General features: G+C 47.5%; 1 protein-coding gene across 1 annotated transcript; it reads left to right on the top strand.

Annotated features, from left to right (window-relative positions):
* The first annotated feature begins 319 nt into the window (after positions 1–319).
* Positions 320–4,159, top strand: LOC133807224 (calcium uptake protein, mitochondrial-like). Its single transcript, XM_062245410.1, has 7 exons — positions 320–935; positions 1,049–1,116; positions 1,388–1,611; positions 1,694–1,777; positions 2,213–2,426; positions 3,275–3,571; positions 3,779–4,159. The coding sequence occupies exons 1-7, from the start codon at positions 584–586 to the stop codon at positions 3,995–3,997; spliced, it is 1,458 nt and encodes a 485-aa protein (XP_062101394.1). The 5' UTR covers positions 320–583; the 3' UTR covers positions 3,998–4,159.
* Positions 4,160–14,647: the final 10,488 nt, after the last annotated feature.

Raw genomic sequence — 14,647 nt, 5'->3', positions numbered from 1 at the left:
AATTATAGAAACTATTAAAAATATGTCCATTCTATTACTATTCTGATTATTTTTTAAAATAGTTTCCTAATGTAGCAATGGTGTGACGCGAATTTAAAATCTATGCTAATAAATTTGATTTTGGCTAACCTCGTATAGTTAAAATGACAATTTTATTATAACTATACTTGTGGCATTTGAAATAAAACGACAGAAGAGACACATTTCTAATAATTTCTGTAATTCAATGAAATTGTTGCCAAGCAAAAATATTCAGGGAGTATAAAAAGCTCTACAAAGATAGCTCGGGAAAAACATCCTATTAAAACACTGGTCTGGTACGGCAGTTTCGTCTGCTTGGTCTCAATTCCGGCTTTTTAAAGGCACACGGGGAAGGGGCGCCCCTGGTTTCCGTTTCCGTTATCCACGAGGGAGGCACCTAGCTAATAATTAATTCATTAGACAGTTTCTAAACGACAGCGTTTTGTTCCTATAAATCCAATTGTTTCGCCGTGGCTTTAAGCTTTTTCTCACACGGTAACTAACCTTTATAAGAAATGTCATCCATGTCTACTCGTAGCTTGCAAACACTCAAAATCTCGCCATGAGAAGATCCGCACCGTCGATTCCCCGCATCACATCGATCCAACGGCTCCATTACCGCCAAGTTCATGCTCCATTGCCGGCAACTCCGATAATCGAGAATCACAACGAAATCCCTACATTCGGCTCTTTCCGTAGATGGATTTCGGGCATCGTAGCGGGTTCGGGTCTAGGGTTTCTCTACTGGTCGTCTTCATCCACCGATTCCGCTTTCGATTTCTTCAACCTGTCATCTATGGCTTTCGCTGACTGTTCTACCGCCACTTCAGAAGTCACGGTGCAGAATAGCAGTCCGCGTTCCTTCTTACAGAAAGTTTCTCTGCCTGCATATAGTGCTAAATTTTTTTTTGGAGGTAAAGTCCTTATTTTGTTTTGTTAATTAGTTTTTCACTTGAGCCCTATCCAATCTAAGTAGTAAAAATAAACATGTTTTTCTTATGGATGTGTATATATTTCGTGATTGCAGAAGCATATAGGAGGAGGGTTTTCTTTAACTATGAGAAGCGTATAAGGTTGCGAAGTCCTCCTGAGAAGGTATTTGATTTCCAGTGACATGGGTGTAAGCTTATCATAATTATTCTCAGTTATTAGAATCACTAGTTATAGTTTATGTTAAGATTAATGGGGATTCTAATCTGGGATATTCCAATGTTTTTACCTTGATTAACTTTGATAAATTTTTGCATTTGTTGTTATCTGCTTTAATATGGTATAATAGATGAACGATTCAATTCAATTTAAGTCTTTTAATATCTCATTCATGTTCATCTCATGCCAATGTCTTGTTGTATACATTTTCCTGAAGGTTTTTGAGTATTTTGCTTCGTGTCGTACACCGGACGGAGAATTACTTATGAAACCCGCTGATCTTATGCGGGCAGTTGTTCCTGTTTTCCCTCCATCTGAATCTCACCTTGTCAGAGATGGGTATCTGATGGGGGAAAGGAGTTCTGGAGACATACGGTGTGACCCTTCAGAACTTTTTATGCTATTTGATGTAAATAATGACGGTCATATTTCTTTTAAAGAGTAAATTTTCTTATCCTCACTATTATTACATTCTTATAATTTTGTTGTTTTCTATTTGACTTTAATATCTATATCTTTACAGGTACATTTTTTTCGTAACGCTACTTAGTCTCCCAGAATCAAGCTTTTCAGTAGCATTCAAAATGTTTGACATCAACAATAATGGGTTAGTTTAGTCCTCATTTATATTTCTCATAATACTTTAGTTAGAATGAAAATATCATCTGCGTGTTATTTGAAGGCTGTACATCCAAGAGAAGAATGCTTGTAAATTAGTCTCTCCCTAGCTACACCCACCATGACAGCAGTAACGTAGCAAATAGGAGCAGCTTTAGAGCTTGGAAATAATAAAATTTAATCGTTTTGACTTTTGCTAACACTGTTTGTCTTCTCTGCTTTCTAGAAAAATGATGAAAATTATAGCTAAACCAGAAGCTGCCGACCCCGCTAGGTTTAGATTATGGTGGTATCTAGTACTTTTTGTTTACTGTTTATTTATATTTAGATAAATGACTTGATGTTTTTTGATTGTTTTCATAGAATTTCAACCCACATCTCTTTTCTTCCTCTGATGACTGAATTATTCACATGGTGCTAATAGGGAGATAGACAAGGAAGAATTCAAGAAAGTGATGGCTTTAATGCGAGCACAAAACAGACAGGGGGCTCACCATAGGGATGGACTTCGATTTGGGCTAAAAGTCAATGGTTCAGTTGAAAATGGAGGCCTTGTCGATTACTTTTTTGGTGAAAATGGAACCGAACGCCTGAAACATGATAAGTTTGTCAAATTCATGAAAGATTTGCATGATGAAGTAGGCTATTCTCATCCCTTTCCCTAGATTATTCAGAAGTTTGAATTTTTATATGATCGTAATGTTTTTGGTTATATATAGAGAATATTGATTTATGAAGTCTTTTATTTTTTCGAAAAATATATAACTGGTTTAGCTTGATACAAGTCCCCCCAAGTTACAGAATAAAATTTAACGCAAATTCAGGTCTAGTAACAACTATTAAAGAGTGAAGAAAAGACAAAACTTGTCAACCAAACAGGTCTGTAAAACGAAAGATACCGTGACCTAAATAGTAATAGGACCAACCCTTCACCCTGATGGCCTACTTCCTTGAGGGGAAATAGACTTCCCTCGTCTTTTCCCTTTCAGTCTTCAAAGACAGCTGACACTATTTTTGAACCATACATCTTAAATGATATGTGTAGTTGGTATCAAGGTCTGATGCATTATTAGGCGAATCTATTTAAGAGTCATAGAACTTTCTGTAGCTGGAAAAAGATGGCATTCAGAGCTTGTATGTGTATGTGATGCAGCATGTTTTCAGATCTCATTGAAAATCTTACGTGGTTGCAAATGTTGTTTAACCTGTTGAGAAATTAGAACTATAAGTTGTACAATCAAATTGAATCTAATCAATAGGCACAAGTGTTGACGGAATGACAGCATGCTTTTATATGGAATTTTTCGGTAATCAGTTTGTGAATTCTGATGTCTGTCTTCAGATATGAGTGCTTGAAATCCATTATTAGTTTGGCAATGAACTTGTGCATCTAAACTTTCTGAATCCAATCTTTTTTAACTGATGTAGCTCTTTTTCCCCACCACCCCAATTTTCTCATACCCAAATATGTTGTTATATCTTGCAGATTCTGAAACTGGAGTTTGACCATTATGACTACAAACAACGAGGAACCATATCAGCCAAGGACTTTGCACTATCCATGGTTGCTTCTGCTGACATGAGTCATTTAAACAAGTTGCTTGATGAGGCTGATAAGTTGAACGATGTACCGCATCTTAGAGACATGCGCATTACATTGAAGGAATTCAAAAGTTTTGCTGAGCTTCGCAAAAAATTGCAGCCATTTTCTTTGGCTTTGTTCAGTTATGGAAAAGTAAATGGATTTTTAACACGAGAAGATTTCCAACGAGCTGCCTCCCATGTAAGTTGTCTTGCTTTGTTTCTTATGTCTGAATGCTCAAATGTGGCTAAACCTCCAAACTGTTGAGTATAACTTCCAATCTCAATCTTTAATCATTTTAGAGACTGCACATAATTATTGACGTGTAATTTTGACACTTCTTTCTATCTTTGAGTTGTAAAATTTCTTACTTCAATCTTTTAATATGATGTTTGAATGTGAGATTAGGTTTGCGACATAGATCTGACCAGCAATGTGGTAGAAATCATTTTCCACCTGTTCGATGCAAACCGCGATGGATGTCTAAGCTTAGATGAGTTCGTCAAAGTTTTACATAGAAGGGAAAGGGAGATCGCTCAGCCTGTTCAGTCGGGACTCATGGGATTTTTATCTTGCTGTGGGAACTGTACTCATCACAATTCAGTTTTTTCAGTGTCACCTCCTTAAGCGGGTATTATACGGTTTTCTGGTAGATAAACCTTTAGCTTGAATGTATCTGATATAAGCTTTAATTGGATTCAAACTTGTAAAACTCGTGAAAAGCTGTTTATAGGCAATGTAAGATTAATTTAAAAGCTCTATTTGTAATATAATTTCACCTTGTGCATAGGTTTTGAAGATTTGACCTAAGAATCATTGCTATTCTGGCTTGAACCAACCAAAAAAAAAAAAACGACGTTTCTTAAAGAATGCATGGAAACCGTACGTTGTTTCTGAAAATATAAAGTTCTACTTCTTGTTGGAAAAATAGTACACTATTTTTTAGTAACATTTTGAGGCATGATAGACTTTATGAGTTGTTTATCGAGATTTTCGAAAACTATACTAATGAATATTAGTTAAGACTAATGATATGGAATTTAAAGGATTAACACAGGATTTTTACGTGGTTTTGGCGTTAATTAGCTTTAGTCCACGAATCAGTTGTATTAGAGCTTGGAAAGTCTTTTACAATGGAGTTCCTCTCTATATTTTGACAGAGTAACTGTATACGAGTTGAAGAGAGATCATTTTTCCAGTGTTCTATAGCCTGTATTTATAGACTCATGGGAACATTGGGTCTGGGCTGGGTATAACCCTGGCCCATCAGAGATATGAATACTCTTGGCTTCTCTAGTGGAAGCCCAATATAAAAGATAAAACATACATAAATTCAAGAATAATCAAGGCCCAATAAGGTGGCCCAAGAGCTATACTTCGCCCGACAAAACGGTGCTTTTGGTCTGGACACTTCGAGTTACGAGGCAGATTCAGGGGACAAGATCAGTCAGAGTACTTGGCAGCGCAGATTAGAAACAACGGCGTGCAATCCCGAGGTGACCTTTTCTGCAGACGAAAAGTGGGGACAACATCCATGCGGAGTGGGGTGGCTTCAGGGTCCTGGACGCTTTTGCCACCAACCGGGGACGACGTGACCCGGGTTCGTTTACTTTTGTCCCTCATCATTTACCACAGGCCCGGACCGTTACCAGGCTCCGGGACCAGACACGTATACCGCCGAGGGGTCCGAGCTGTCTGCATGTCTCTCGGATGACTGTCCCGAATAACCATACCGAACCCCCGTCTAGCCCAGAATTGCACTAGGCCCGTGCCCCCTTGGATATTCCCTTACCAAGAGGCCTTGGGCCGGGCCCACATTTTGAATGCCTTGACCATGGGCCTGGACGGTCGTTCCGGGGCCACGCAGGAAATGGGGATAACATTTACCCCCCAAGCCTTCGCCTAGGCTCGCCAGGAGGAGGCTTGCATTGCTCCCGGACGCTCGCACGGTCGTCTTCCCAGTTCCTGCTTGGGATCGTGGGTCCGTGACTGAGGGCAATGATGTTGGTCGTATGCTGGGCCCGGACCGTTTACCAGTGTCCGGGTACGTTTACCTTAGTCCCGCTTCGTGGCAAGGGTACACGTGTCACCAGGTGATTGCTGCACAGATCTTGAAGGGTCGCCTAGCCATCTCAAAGGTCGCTAGGCCTAGGCTAGTGTGCCAGCACAGGTCACGAAGCATCCCATCCGCACGAGGGTCCATCATTAACACCTTTGGGCTGAGGTGGACCGTAGGATGGGGCGACTTTTGGCATCCGCCCCTCCTGGGCCGTTAGATTTGGGATGGCGATGATCGGCTTGAGAGGGCTCATAAATACCTCTGCACGATTCTGGACCGTCCGATGGGGAGACACCTGTCCGTTGGATCGGGGGCCAGGATTTGGGGCCTTTATAAATATTTCGCAGATGCTCACTTGACACCTTTACACTCTCGAGCCATCTTAAGAATTGATCAATTTCGCCTGAGCTTTGCCCGAGCGTTGCATGTCCGACATTGCCGACGACATCCACTACCGGCTGCTAGCTCTACGCCGTCGCCTATTTCCAACGCCCCCAGCATCAGTCCATCCACCTGAGAGCACGCCCGGGGAGTGCCCTATCGATGAGTTGTTGAACCGGCTTCACCACTTCAAAAACGAAGTTCTGCCGTCCTTATCATCGGACAGCCACCATCCTCTCAGGCCAACAGCTCACCGTAAGTCCTTCTAACCTTCTTGATGAATATATGGGCTTGGGCTGTTCTTTTAATTCGCTTTTTTAGGCTGCTAGAATATGAATACATTTAGGAGTCGTTAGGAAGGCCGCCTGGTTCGGGCAGCTCCGTATCCAGAGGCTTCCCGGACAGATGGCGGTGCCTTAGTTCTTCCGTTCCCGATCGGGGTCCCGAGGTTCCTTGGTGATCCCGGACCTGATCCGCAGGGGCTCCAAGCAGTCCTTAGGAGACCCCCCGTACCTCAACCAACTTTCTTGGGTTTAGGTACTGACTGCTTGGCTTTCTTTCTGTGTTCCCAGATCAACTATGACAACGGGCGTCACACTCCACTCTGAGGAAGAAGTCAACGGGGCTCCTGTCGTCATAGCTGAGTCCCGGACACCCAAGGGTAACAAGTGGGAAATGGACGTGGCGCCCAACCTGTTCCGGAACTACCGGATGATGTACCTCCTGGAGCAGCGTCTGGGCATAGAATCCACTCCCGGTGTAATGACCCACTACTCTAGACTTTTGGACCATTAATGAAACTATACATACAAACCTTAATAAGACTTACATTTGCGAAAATACCATAAATTTATTAGAAACTTGTAGAAACAAAAGTTACTTTCATAAAATAAGTAGGATATGGGTACCCATTGTCTTTAAAACAAAACATAACTTAAAGTGAAAAGGAGTTACATAGAAAGTGCGGAAAAATACATGTAAAACCATAAAAAGGTAAAACAAGACTAGATCCTCGAAAGATCGAACTCTCGACTCCTTGAATCCATTCACCATCGATACACAATCTCCAAGCATCCACGAACCTTACCGCCACTAATAGCTATTTTCCTGCACATAAAACAAAAAGGAATGAGCCTAATGCCCAGCAAGGAAAATCTAGCACATACATCATGTACATAAATTTCATAATAATCATAAAGACATAACATAACACTTAATACATACACATACTATAATGGCCATTATTACTTGGGGTCCCATAGACTAAACAAGTCATATACCCATGAGATTAGTGGGGTCCTACTAGCTAAGTAGGTCATATGCCCATAATCTATTTGGGGTCTTGTTAGTCAAATGGGTCATATGCCCAAGCCTACAAACATACATATCATAACACTTATCATAACATATTTCATAATATAAAACATAAGATAACATAAGCATAAAACATATAGATTCTATCCTATTTTCCTTACCAAAGTTACCGGGATATGTGGACAGCGTTGGGACTTTGGAACACTCCTAATAACCATTATGAAAAAGAGTGAGTCTTAATGAAGAAAAAGAGATGAAAAGGAATGGGAAGACTAAACCATTGAGAAACATGCTTACCGAAACTTATGTGCTCAAGAACTTAGATTTCCTAACCAAAATAAGAATGCGGTTAGGAGACTGAGTAGAAGGCTATGAGAAAGAAAATAACATAAAACAAATGAACTAGAGTTTTGGTTTACCTCAAAGACTTGTAAGACCAATCTATACCACAACCGAAATACTATAGAACCTTACTTCCCAAAGTGTTTGATAAGCTTATGATTTCCCCAAACTAGGTGTTTACACTCTCACACTCACTTAGCACTTGCAGCCTCTGAACTTAGAGCAAAAGATGAATAATGGATGGGTACTAGGTCCTATTTATAGAGTTTAGGAATGAAAGGATCTTGATTTTACTTGAATAAAAATAATAGCTTTTTAGGTGAAAAATATTTGAATAATCGTTCAGTAGAGGCTGAAGACTCGTTCAAAAAGATGCTGGACTTATCAAGAGGTTGAATGGATTAATGGAAAAATGAATTCAAAACATTTCAAAATACACTGAAGGAGGCGATATATCGCCCCCTGTAGGCGATATATCGCCTGGGCCAGTATGCCCGAGGCTATCGTGCATCGTCTCGTGTTTTCCGTATCTACGTGCTGCGATATATCACCCCCTATAGCTGCGATATATCGGCACACGCTGATTAATTAAACACGAAATTACACATTTTTAGCTAAATTTGAATGGAGTAAACAGCCTTGACTAAGCCCTCAACGTATTCAAAGCTGCTGACTGACCTTATAGCATTCAAACTTTACTCCTTATTAAATTAAATCCTCAAAATACTTAATCCTTAATCACCCATTCATAACATGTGCTTAAAATCCTATTGGTCCTCATCTAAACCTTATAGTATAATAAATATTATCCTTAATATCAGTCATATAATCAAACCTTAGGTTAAACTTAATATTCTTAAACTATAGGTTAAACTTAGAAAATCTATAAGTACTACTATGAGTGTCCAAATAAGTCCCGGTCTGAACCAAAAATCCACAGTTACAAAGATAATACTATACATACTATAATACTACTATCTATCTTAGCTAAGTAAAGTTCTTGGACTCTACACCCGGACTCTTCTACAACCGCATGGCCAGGATCGAGGAAACGGTGCACACGTCCGTAGAGGGGTTCGGAGCCTGGAGCGCTGGCCACATCAGCGCAGGAGCCACGCTCCTACTTCACGAGTATTTTGTGTGTTTCCTGACGTTCATGGGGATCGCGCCGTTCCAGCTCCTGCCGCAAGCGTACCGGCTACTCGCAGGATGGCGGGTGTTTTGTATCGCGAAGGAGATCGCGGAGCCAACTCCCGCAGAGGTCTTGTATTTCTACAAGCTGAGCCGCAGGTCAACGTCAAGGACAAAACCCTGGACGACTTCTACAGACTGAAACCGCGGAGTAGCTACCCTGCCCCTACCAGCTCCTGGAAGCACCCCCCGGACGTCCGTCACTATTGGTTCATGACGTCCGGGTTCCTCATGGAGAAAAACCCCACACTGCTGCTAGACTTCCAGCGAGTGGGTAAGTACCTTCCTGGTCCTCTTCCTTTTTCCTGGTTTCACTCTCCGTCATTTCTCATTGTGTCTTCCAGTGGCAGGGCCTTTCAGTCAAACTCTCCTCACCAAGTTCATTATGGAGAGGAGGAAGCTTTACTCCGAGCTGAGCGCAGCCGAATTGGACGTAGGCGGCTACGTCAACACGGACAACCTCCGATTGGTCGGGATGCTCATGACCACCCAAACCATCGACATCCCGAACCTTCGGGGTATCGCTTGCGAGAAGAACGTTGTCATCCGGGAACAACTTACCCTGGATCACATTGCGGAGGTGGAGAAGAAGGCGCGGGCCGACGCGGCTAGGCGAAGAAAGGACCAGGCCCAGGCGGAGGCGGCCACCTCGGAGGAGCTGGAGGAGCTCTTCGAGGACGCCCTACCGAACACGGGGACTCCCGGGGCTAGCGTATCGGGGCGAGGTAACTCCCCTCTAATCTTAACTTATGCTCCCCACGTCGAGGACTTAGCTAGGGATAGGCTAGTACTCCGAGGCCCCGCGTTCGGGGCTGACAGGGAGACGAGACCCTCATCTCCTGTCCCCATAGGCTCGGAGGCCCTCATGTTCCTATCCGGGTTCCTTCAGTACGGGAATTTCTTGAACCCAGAAGACATGGGGGATTGGATCCATTCCTTCGCTTTAGAGGAGTTTAGTCGCGCTCGGGGAATAGATGAGGGTTCGTCCTGGGCCATTATTATTCTTGAAGTAGTTTCTTTTGGTTTGCCGTACTAATTCCCTTTATTGTGCTTTTGCAGGAGACTCCGGCATGTCTACTCCCGCCAGCGAGATGAGGCAGCACCTCAAGGATAGGGCGGCCAAGAAAGCGGCCAGGAAGGAAAACGAGGCGACGGGCCCGGAGCCCGGCCTCAACAAGGAGGTGCCCGGGACGGAGCCTCGTCCCGGTGGGGGAGCCCTTGCCGCGGTCCCCGTTCAAGCAGTGGAGCAGCTGTAGTCTCCGCCCCCGCCCGACACCCGGTAATTGACTTGGAGGCGGGTGCAGCGGCCAGCCGAAGCTCCGGGAAAAGGGGCCTGGACGCTGGTGCCGAAGAAGCCGACACCGGGAAGAGGCCCTGGACGAGGCGGGGTGGTTCGGCTGACGAGTCGTACGGTGAGAGTCGGCTCGCTGCGAAGGAGGTCCCCGCCCTGCCCATTCTCCCCATTCGTCCAACTCTTCTTGAGGAGGGGGAGTCGGATTTGCGGGACGAGCAGTCCCGGCTGATCAACCAGACCTGGGAAAACGGCCGAGGCTGGAGGGAAGAAACATACAGGGCCCTGACGATCTGCCGTCAAGCAGAGTTTTCGGATCGCTCGGCCGAGTTCAGTGCTCATCGGTCGATCGTGGATCGGCCAGCCGCCGAAGCGGGTTTCCGCTCTAAACTCGGACAGGACACGCCCCCCCTGGCGGCTGACCTGCTGGAGCAGGTGGGGAACACCACGTCCAACCTCCAGCTCAAGAGGTACGCCACGATAGCCAACCCGGACGTGCTGTTCATCTCCCAGGCACTCCGCCATCAGGCCACTGCAGTAAGTTCTCATCTTTTATTTTCCCCTTCTTATTTGATGAGGATTTTTACTAACTTTCCCTTTCTCCAGGTTGATCTGTTGTCCCACCGGAGTGCGGACCTGGTGGCCGAACTGGCCGTGAAGATGGAGACGGCCCAGCTGGAGCTAGAGGCGGCCGTGAATCAGAGGGAAGACGCCAAGGGGGCCCTTGGCCGGGAGATGGCCTGTGCCCAAGGGGAGCGTGAGGAGTTCGACCGCGCCAAGGCCAGACTGAAGGAGGATCTGTCCCGGAAAACAAAGGAGGCCGACGAGCGGGCAACGCTTTTGGAAGCAGCCGCGGCTCAGTCCATCCTGGACAAGGAGGAGATCCAGACCCTGAAGGACCGGGTCTGCGAACTGGGTGATTCTCTTCTTGAGGAGAAGGCGGCGCACGAAGCGTCCCGCCGCGACAAGGAGGAGGCAGAGGGCATGCTGGAGGTCACCTTCGAGGAGGCCATTTACATGGCCTGGTGCAAGGACAAGAGTATGAACCTCCTTGTCTTCCTCGATCCAGAGTCAAAGCGGGCTGAGTTTGAGGCCAAGGAGAAGGAGGACGTGGATCTCCGGGCGGATGGAGTCTAGGCCTGAATCCTGGCTCTCTTTTTTTTTTTTTTTTTCTTTGTAAATTTTTGTTTGGACGCATATGAGTTCAAAACACTTGTTTTCTCCGGTTTTTTTTTTTATATATAAGTTTATTGTCGTTATTCCGAGTAGAAATTTCACCTTATTGCCGCGCCTAACTGATTCTGAGGGTTTGGTCCCGGTTCCAACGGCCTGGGCTAGACCCGCTGACTTAACTTGCCGAGTTTTCAAATCTAACCGCCAAGTTTTTAATCCTGGTTCCCAAGGCCAGGGCCAACGGGGCTAAGTTTAACTTGGAACCTTGTTCTCCTTTTATCAGCTTTAGGCCATGGCTTTGCCCTGGGGCAAACCGGATACTTCTATCTCCCGGACATCACTCGTCTGGAGCGGGACGAGCCTTGGGCTCGGTCCTCTTTATATTTATATCCCTGGACATCGTTCGTCCGGGGTGGACCGGCCTTGGGCTCGGTCCTCTTTATATTTTTATCCCCGGACATCGCTTATCCAGGGCGGGACCGGCCTTGAGCTCGGTCCTCTTTATATTTATACCCCCGAACATCATTCGTCCGGGGTGGGACCGGCCTTGGGCTTGGTCCTCTTTATATTTATACCCCCGGGCATCGTTCGTCCGAGGTGGACGGGCCTTGGGCTCGATCCTCTTTATATTTTTATCCCCGGACATCGCTCGTCCGGGGCGGGACCGGCCTTGAGCTCGGTCCTCTTTATTTTATACCCCCGGACATCGCTCGTCCGGGGTGGGACCGGCATTGGGCTCGGTCCTCTTTATATTTTTATCCCCGGACATCGCTCGTCCGGGGCGGGATCGGCCTTGAGCTCGGTCCTCTTTATATTTATACCCCCGGACATCGTTCGTCCGGGGTGGGACCGGCCTTGGGCTCGGTCCTCTTTATATTTATACCCCCAGACATCGTTCGTCTGGGGTGGGACCGGCCTTGGGCTCGGTCCTGTGTTTTAATCCCCGGACATCGCTCGTCCGGGGCGGAACCGGCCTTGAGCTCGGTCCTCTTTATATTTATACCCCAAGACATCGTTCGTCCGGGGTGGACCGGCCTTGGGCTCGGTCCTCTTTATATTTTTATCCCCGGACATCGCTCGTCCAGGGCGGGACCGGCCTTGAGCTCGGTCCTCTTTATATTTATACCCCCGGACATCATTCGTTCGGGGTGGGACCGACCTTGAGCTCGGTCCTCTTTATATTTTTATCCCCGGACATCGCTCGTCCGAGGCGGGACCGGCCTTGAGCTCGGTCCTCTTTATATTTATACCCCCGGACATCGTTCGTCCGGGGTGGGACAGGCCCTGGGTTCGGTCCTCTTTATATTTATATCCCCGGACATCGTTCGTCCGGGGTGGGACCGGCCTTGGGCTTGGTCCTCTTACGAACCGGGGCTAGCCTGAGCTTGCGCTCCGCCGGGTAATCGCTTATACCCGGGATACCCCCCGCAAGTGAGCGGAGATTGGTCTGGGGTCACTTGAGAAAGATTAACATTGTTTTACAATATTCCTTTATGATGTTTTGTACACGCCATTTTCATTCATTGAAAAAGGGTCGCCCTGAGGCGTACATTGTTTACAACGAAAATATTAAACTGGGAACCGCTCTCCTGACTACTGATAGTATTTACGGAGATGCTCCGCATTCCAGGCTCGCGGGACTTCCGAGCCATCGAGCCGCTTTAAGCGGTATGTGCCGGGGCACACCTCGTGCTGGATCTCGTACGGCCCCTCCCAATTTGGGCCTAGAACCCCCACTCCCGGGTCTTGAGTAGCAGGGAAGACTCTTCGCAAGACCAAGTCGCCGGTTCCAAACTTTCGGCCTTTGACTTTGGAGTTGAAGTGCCGTGCGATCTTGCCTTGGCACATCTTCAGCTGCACCTGGGATTCCTCCCGGATCTCCTCGATGAGATCTAGCGATTCTTGGAGTAAGGCGTGGTTCTGGGCGGGGTCATACGTGTCTCGCCGGTGAGACGGGATGGTCGTTTCGATGGGGATGACGGCTTCGCATCCATAGACCATGGAGTAGGGGGTGTGGCCGGTTGATGTCCTCTCTGGTGTCCACTAGATTGGTGTATTCTGAATATTGGGGCTCGTAGCCCCTCTTTCCCTTCTTGACCGGCTCGGGCTGGTTCTGGCCTTTGCCAGATCGCTTCCCCCAGGAGGGGTTCACGCTCGCCTCAGTCACTTCTGCCTGTGACTGCTGGGCTCCGACGGGGGCGATGCTGTGTCCTGCCCGCGCGACGCCATAACCAGAGAAGTGGGTGGATTGGGCCGGGGCATACCCTGAAGTGGCAGGGCCATACACCGTAGGAATGTAGCTGACCCCAGGCGCGACGGCCGGTCCCGGGGCAATGGGGGGCGCGGTATAGGACTGTGCCGGGAACTGTCCCCCATATCCCGGGAACGCCTGGGGGACGGGCTGCGGAGCCGGAGGCCACCCGAAAGCCTGGATCTGAGCTTCCTCCTAGTTGATGAATCCTTGGGCCCTCTTGATGAACTCTTCCAGGGTAGCGGCCTTGCTACGCTGCATGTCATCCCAAAGGGGGGACCCCGCCCGGATTTCGGACTGCAGCGCCACCAGGCGCTGTCCGTCGTCCACTTTCGTCTTGGAGGCTTCTTCAGTGAAGCGCTGGATGTAGGCCCTCAGTGTCTCCGTGGGGAGTTGCTTGATATTTGCGAGGGCGCTGATCTGCATATCCATCCTCATGGCGGCCACGAACTGCTTGCGAAACGCTGACTGCAGCCCGGACCAGGATTGGATGGATCCCGGGTTAAGTCTCTTCCACCACTCTTCGGCGGGACTGCCCAAAGTGATCGAGAAGTAGAGGCACTTGCCGTCGTCACTGACATGGGCCACTGTCATGAGCCGGTTGTATCGGGACAGATGGTCCCTGGGGTCGGTGTTTCCAGTATAGGCGGTGAGGCTTGCCATCTTGAACCCCTTGGGGAGTATGATGTCCAGGATGTGCCTTGCGCATGGCTCTTTATCCTCTTCATCGGAGTCAGTGTCCGCGCCTTCTTGCTTGCGGACCAAATGATCCGTGACCTTTTTCAAAGCGGCCAGCTGCTCCATGAGCTGCCTGGCCGTGCCATCTTCTAGGGGGATTCTTTCGTTCCTCCTGTCGTTGATGTTGTTTCTGAGGTCGCCACCTCGGGGGAGGATCTTTTCCTTGTGAGCCCGCTCTTTCCGAGCGTTCAGTCCGTCGCGTAAGTCTATCCAGGACGTATCATCCCCTGAACTGAGGGCATGACGTTCCTCACTGCGAGGCCGCTCCCGAAGGTTCTTGTCAACCGAGGCACTTGGGTGCAAAGATCTTTCCCGCTCGTCTCGCCTTGGGGCGTGCCGGGACTGTGCGTTTCGCGGCCGCGTCCCCTGCGGATCAATCGGGTGGCCTCGTCCTGGGACGGGGCGCACTCTTTCTTTCCTAGGGAGCGGCCGGGAACGGGTCCCAGCCTTTGCGACGGGGGTGGTCTTTTCTCGAGTCTTTCCACTGGCCTTCTTTTTCTCCCTGTCCGGGTTTCCTGGAGCTGGCTCAGGAAACGT

The sequence above is a fragment of the Humulus lupulus genome, chromosome X, assembly GCF_963169125.1.
Source record: "Humulus lupulus chromosome X, drHumLupu1.1, whole genome shotgun sequence".
Lineage (NCBI taxonomy): Eukaryota > Viridiplantae > Streptophyta > Magnoliopsida > Rosales > Cannabaceae > Humulus > Humulus lupulus.
The sequence above is the reverse complement of the archived record's forward strand: the minus strand, read 5'-3'. Positions and strand labels throughout refer to the sequence as shown.

Coding starts and splice junctions, on each gene's coding strand:
- LOC133807224 (XM_062245410.1), top strand. CDS start 584: ATGAGAAGATCCGCACCGTCGATTCCCCGCATCACATCGATCCAACGG. Junction 1,117..1,387: donor TGCGAAGTCCTCCTGAGAAG/GTATTTGATTTC, acceptor ATTTTCCTGAAG/GTTTTTGAGTATTTTGCTTC. Junction 1,778..2,212: donor TTTGACATCAACAATAATGG/GTTAGTTTAGTC, acceptor TGGTGCTAATAG/GGAGATAGACAAGGAAGAAT.